Genomic DNA, 6,000 nt, shown 5'->3' with positions numbered 1-6,000 from the left:
TAGGTGTGGCCAGGAGTGTGAGAACCTCACTTCCCAGCCTCCCTTGCGGCTAGGTCTGGTCAGGAGTGTGAGAACCTCACTTCCCAGCCTCCCTTGCAGCTAGGTGTGGCCAGGAGCCTCACTTCTACACAAGGCAACATAAGGGAAAATGATGCACACTTCCCAAGGAATGTCTTGCCCTTCTCACCGCTGAATATCGACATTGACTTGGACAAGAGCCCGGGTCTTCGACACGGAGAGACTGGCACACTCATCCTGGACTTTCTGTGCTCGTTAGAAAGAAATTCCTACCTCGTATCTTGGTTTCAAGTGCTACCCTACTCCTCTTACAGGGCCCCCTGCCAGTTATTAAGTGATCGCCCCTCAGCTCTCAGCCTACCCCGTCCCCTCTCCCTCACGACGCGGGGACTCTGAGAACCCCCTTCCCACTCTGCTGTGACGCCGCGCATCACGTGGTCCCGGAACGGGGCCCGCGCCAGCTGGATCCAACTTACGGTGTTTCCGACACTCGCGGGGCCTGCGACGCGACGCCCCACAGACACCGGCCCCCTCCGCCCGGTGCCCCTTCCTCAAAGATCTGACCAGGCCTTCAGGGCACCACCTGCAAGCTCAGAGACCCCGGCACCCGCCAGCCAGCGTCTGAAGGTCTGAACTTCGGCTCTCCGCTTCTAGGCGTGGTGGCTGCCTCCTGCGGTGACTACCCCCACGCTGCCTGAAGGAGTTCTCCCTTCACCCCTGCGGTCACCCACTCGCAAACCGCATTCCCGGTTGACCATTCTCTGTATTAAACTCTCCGTTCAAATCACTCGCGTGGTCTCCCGCTCCTCTTTGGACCCTCATGGATACGGGCCCCAAAGGAGCGTCGTGAAGGCTGCCAGTGACCCAACACCTCTTCCGTCTCTCTCCTGCTCAGAACTGGTCCAAGGATCCCCAGCAGCCCCAGGGCAAAGTCCAAGCTCCTGAAGGCGCCCCCGCTACTCCCTGGACCCCGTGAATATACTCAGGGATGTGGCAAAGGGCCATTCAGGCCGCAGAGGGAATTAAGGTTACTAATCAGCTGCCCGTTAAGTGACTTTTTTTTTTTAACGTTTTATTTTTGAGAGAGAGAGAGCGAGCGTGAGTCGGGGAGAGGCAGAGAGAGAGAGAGACAGAGGATCCAAAGCAGGCTCCGCGCTGACAGCACAGAGCTCCACGCGGGGCTAGAATTCACGAACCGCGAGATCGCGACCTGAGCCAAAGTCAGTTGCTCAACCGACTGAGCCACCCGGGCGCCCTCCCCTTAAGTGACTTTTAAGCAAGGGAGGGACGGAAACAAATGTCTTTGGAAAAGATGAAAAGCCCTCTGACCTCTGGAGAGACCGGACATCTATTTTTGAGCCCTTAGTCTGTATCATGCGTTACTCTCAGATCCGTATGTGAACAGACCCCTCTTTACGCACACGCCCTGGGGGGCAGGCGCCACCAGGAGCTGATGGGAATTATGGCTCCTCCAGCGGGGAGGCTGGGGGGTGGGGGGGGAACCTACCTGGCCTTTGGAGGGCGTGAGGGCTTCGTCCTCCTCCTCCCCTTCACTGCCCAGGACCCGGGCCGCCTTCCGCCCTGGCCTCTTCACCGGAGAATCGTTCTCAGGCACCTCTCCGTTCCGTTCCTTCAGCGCCACCCTGGAGGGTGGGAAAATGGAGGCGTTCCAGCAGGCAGAGAGGGGGTATACTGCCCTGAACGTTCCAGCGCCTTCCCTAAGTTTCATTCCCTCCCTTTCCTTTCAAGCATTTAACGGGCTTCTTCTGGAGGCCTCCTTCCCTACACTCTTCATCATCCATCCATCTACCACATCCTACGTGCCCACCTCCTGCGATGAGCGATGCTGGGGAGCGGACGGGAGTCCCTGCTGAGAGCAGAGAAGGCCTCCCTTCTTCAGTCACACAAGCCCCTGGGATGTGGCAAAGGCCATGGCCTCTTGGCTAGAGACTATACTTCCCAGCCTCCCCTGCAGCTAGGCGCGGCCCTGTGACGGGTTCTGACCAACAGGATGTAAGGGGTAGGACTGATGCACGCAACCCGCTCCCGACTGCTCGTCCCCACGTTGTCTTACTGCTGGGACTCTCGGACCTGCCAACCGCCTTAACAACCCCGAGGTCCTGGATCCAGCCATGCCTGAAGCCGGACCTACCTTTGGACTTCCCAGTTACTGGAGCCAAAAAAAAATTCCCTTTAGGGCTCCAAGACATTCTGAGCGGGGCTCGAAACACCTAGAGCCAGGAGGGTCCTGACTGAGAGGAACAAATTCACCACGTCCTAGCCCCGTTACCTACTTTGGAGGTGGCTCTATCTCTCTGCTGGAGGTCTCTTTCTCCGGCTTTTTCGCTTTGCCCTCCTTCTTGGGGTGGAAAAATGACCTAGAGGAACACAGGAGGAGGGGAAAGCGGGAATGAATACAGCACAAATGAGTCCTCGGATCGGTGCCCCGTTTTATCGCTTCCGACTCGGACTGCTGTCCCAGCGCGCGCGACAACTCCCTTTGATAAGGAAAGTGACGCTCAGCTGGGATGGGGCAGGGGCGGGACGACGCTCTGCTTATATTTCCCATCCTGACACCCGACAGCCATGACGCATCCCAATTTTCCTTCAACAAGTACCAGCTAAGCACCTCCTAGGCGCCGGGGACCTGGCCGGGCCCCAGGGATTTGGCGGAGACCCAGACACAAAGCCCCCACCCCCGAGGGGTCGACACCCAGTAAGAGAGGCGATATTAAGTCGCTAAATATAAAATGTCAGGAGGTGTGAAGTGCTTTTATGAAGACAAACAAGGCAAGGCGTCCCCTCTCCACTTGAGACTGGGTCGCCCGAGTGGCTGGCTTCCGGAGACCGGAGTCCCGAGCAGGGATGGTGGGAACCCATTGGTGCAGGCACCTCGCCCACACTCTGCCGACCGGGTGAGGGAGGCCAGTGTCACTGGGGATGTCCCGTGCCCCCTACTACAGGGTGATGCCAGGCTGCTGCACTTCACTGCCCGTGACCCCAGTGACAACAACATCGGACAAATTTGGGGACCGTCTGCAGGCATCCTGACAAAGTCGGAGAAACCATCCCCCAGAGTGACACCAAAGGGAACGGAGGAGGCATGGCAACGAAAGGGAATATGGGACTCCGAAACGCAGCCTGGAACAGAAAAAAGCGTTAAGGGATAAACCGTTGAAATCTGAACATGGCGTGGAGTGTAGTCAACAGTAATGTCCCAGAGCCGGCTCCTTCCTGTGGCCGACGGACCAGGCACACGAGGCGTCAACCGTGGAAACCCGGGGCGCCGTGTGCAGGAACGGTCTCTACAGTCTGCACAGCTGTTCTGTACCTCTGAAACCATTCTAGAAGCGCCTGGGTGGCTCCGTCGGTTAAGCGTCCGACTTCGGCTCAGGTCATGATCTCGCGGCTCGTGAGTTCGAGGCCCGTGCCCGGCCCTCTGCTGACAGCACGGAGCCTGGAGCCTGCTTCGGGTGCTGTGTCTCCCTCCCTCTCTGCCCCACCCCGGCTTGTGTTCTCTCTCTCTCTCTCTCTCTCTCTCTCTCGCGCGCGCGCGCGCAAAGTAAAACAAATAAACACTTAAAAAAATAAATAAATAAAAATAAAACCCGTTTTCCAGAATGGCTGACTTTAAAGCAGCCAGTCAGTCAGCCAATCCAGCCAAGAAAGCCATCAGACACGCTGTCCGCCCAGGACAGGCTACGCCGAGATTTGTCGTCATGTGAGAAGAACCGAGCCTGTGATCTGTGACCTCCCAGGTCTCCGGGCTGGGGGTCCAGGACTGGGTCAGCCTAGAATCCATCCACTCCTTTTGGGAGGGGCCCCTCCACACTCTCCGACTGGGACACCCCCCTCAGAGTCCCAGTGACAGAGTTGGGGCTGCTGGGTCCAACCGAGCGGTTTCAACTCCACAAGCCGAGGTCTTCCCCTTCTCGTTTCCCCGAGGCCGGCCTGCATCAGGACAGGGTTTCCCAACCTGGGCCCTACTGATGTTTCAGGCCGCCCGTTCTTGGTGGCGGGGGCTGCCCTGTGCACTGTCGTCCAGCAGCGTGCCTGGCCCTTCTCCAGTAGATGCTGATGAGAAGCGCCCCCTCTCTTCCCCCTAGTTATGACGCTGCCGGCTGTTCCCTGGGGGGCCGAACCACCGACTGCAAAGCACTGGGTCAGCACTTCTGAACCCCGTGGCTCAAAACTCTCGGTCGACACACTCCCTGTCCTACGCATCGCGCTCCCTGTGTTACCTTCTGACTCTTGGAAATTCCAATTTGAAGAGTGACTTGTGTTCTTCCAGGAAAAGGCACAGAAAGGGAGAGAGAAGAGCAGAGACCTTTAGAGAGTGCAAGACAGACAGGGCGGGGTGGGGGAGTTGTTTCCTTACATGATACTCCGCTGCATGGTGACGTCCGAATTCTCTCTCCCCCCTCTCCTCCTCCTCTTCTCCAGCCAGATGTTCCTGAAACAGAAATCCCAATAGTTGGTGAGAATACGGGTCGTGCAGAGACCGAAACACACGGCCCTCCTTCTTTCAGAGAGAAAAAAACCCCCACAAAGTCAGAAACATGAGTTCCTCCACCGAGATGAAACTCCCGTTTTTACGGACCAAAATGACTGGCTGGTGGGATTTATTAGTAAAGATGAAGTTCCGGAGGCACCTTGGGTGGCTCAGTCGGTTACGCATCTGGCTCTTGATTTGGGCTCAGGTCACGATCTCCCGGTCGTGGGATCGAGCCTGCTTAAGATTCTCTGTCTCCTTCTCCCTGTGCCCCTCCCGGCTCGCACTCTCTTTCTCTCTCAAAACAAAAAAGAAAAAGCTCCAAGTCAGAACAAGATAAGAAGGCTCCTCGACGGAACAGAGCTTTCTTCTTATCTAATATGAACACATACTTAAGACCTACAGTTTGTTGTTGGTTTTTTTTTTCAGTTTCATTTTTTTTTTTTTTTTTTGCGGGGGAGTTATGTTTTAAAATCGGGGAAAAAAACTGTTTTGAGGTGATTATCTAATATCCGAAACGGCCCTGAAACGTGGAAGTCCGTTAAATTATATCCACTGGCGTATATAGACCAGCCGCTGAGCCGTTTCTAAGGTGTGCCGCTAACAGAAACCAGGGGCAAAATATCAGGCAGAGAATACCGATCTCAGAAAGTTCTGTACTGGGGCGCCTGGGGGGCTCAGTCGTTTGAGCGTCTGACTCCTGATCTCAGCTCGGGTCTTGATCTCGGGGTCCTGAGCTCAAGCCCCGTGTTGGGCGTGGAGCCTCCCAACAAAAAAAAAACAAAAACAAAAACAAAAACAAAACAGAGAAGAAAAGAAAGGAAGTTGTGTACTGTACTATTCCATTTACACAACATTCTCCAAATGACAAAACTCAGGATGGAGAAGAGATCAGGGGTTTGTCGGAGCTTAGGGACAAAAGGTGGGGAGCGGCCATAACGGGCAGCACAGTGAGTGCCTTTGTGGAGCTTTTCCACACCCAGACTGTGGTTGTGGTTACACAGATTTACACATGGGTTCAAAATGCACGCGCGCGCGCACACACACACCCCCCCCTGGACAAACTCTGTGGTCCAGTTCCCGGTACCGTCCCATGCCAACTTCCTGGTTTTGATATTGGACTCTGGGTATATGTCACCCCTGGGGGAAGACAGGGGTACTGGTTTTACAACTTCCTGTAAGTCCACAGAATTCTTTCAGTTAAAAAAAAAAAAAAAAAAAAAAGGCAGAATGAAGATGCTCTCTACCTGCCGACGTAAATAGAAGTTCTAGGTATATATATACTTTTAATTTTTTTTGTTTTATTCATTTAAGAGAGAGAGCATGAACAAGGGAGGGGCAGAGAAAGGGACAGAGAGAATCCCAAGCAGGCTCTGTGCTGTCAGCGGGGAGCCGGATGTGGGGCTCGAACTCGTGAATTTTGAGATCATGACCTGAGCCAAGACCAAGAAGTTGGTCGCTCCACCGACTGAGCCACCCAGACGCCCCAG

At 55.1% G+C, this 6,000-nt stretch overlaps 1 protein-coding gene across 1 annotated transcript in view; it reads right to left on the bottom strand.

Moving 5' to 3' along the window:
- Positions 1-6,000, bottom strand: part of LIG1 (DNA ligase 1) — a 43,204-nt gene that overhangs the window by 33,440 nt on the left and 3,764 nt on the right. The window contains 3 exon segments of the mRNA XM_049621552.1: positions 1,526-1,661; positions 2,313-2,396; positions 4,397-4,471. Coding sequence (XP_049477509.1) covers positions 1,526-1,661; positions 2,313-2,396; positions 4,397-4,413 — 237 coding nt within the window. The 5' untranslated portion in view covers positions 4,414-4,471.

The sequence above is a fragment of the Panthera uncia genome (genome assembly GCF_023721935.1).
Source record: "Panthera uncia isolate 11264 chromosome E2 unlocalized genomic scaffold, Puncia_PCG_1.0 HiC_scaffold_19, whole genome shotgun sequence".
NCBI lineage: Eukaryota > Metazoa > Chordata > Mammalia > Carnivora > Felidae > Panthera > Panthera uncia.
The sequence above is the reverse complement of the archived record's forward strand: the minus strand, read 5'-3'. Positions and strand labels throughout refer to the sequence as shown.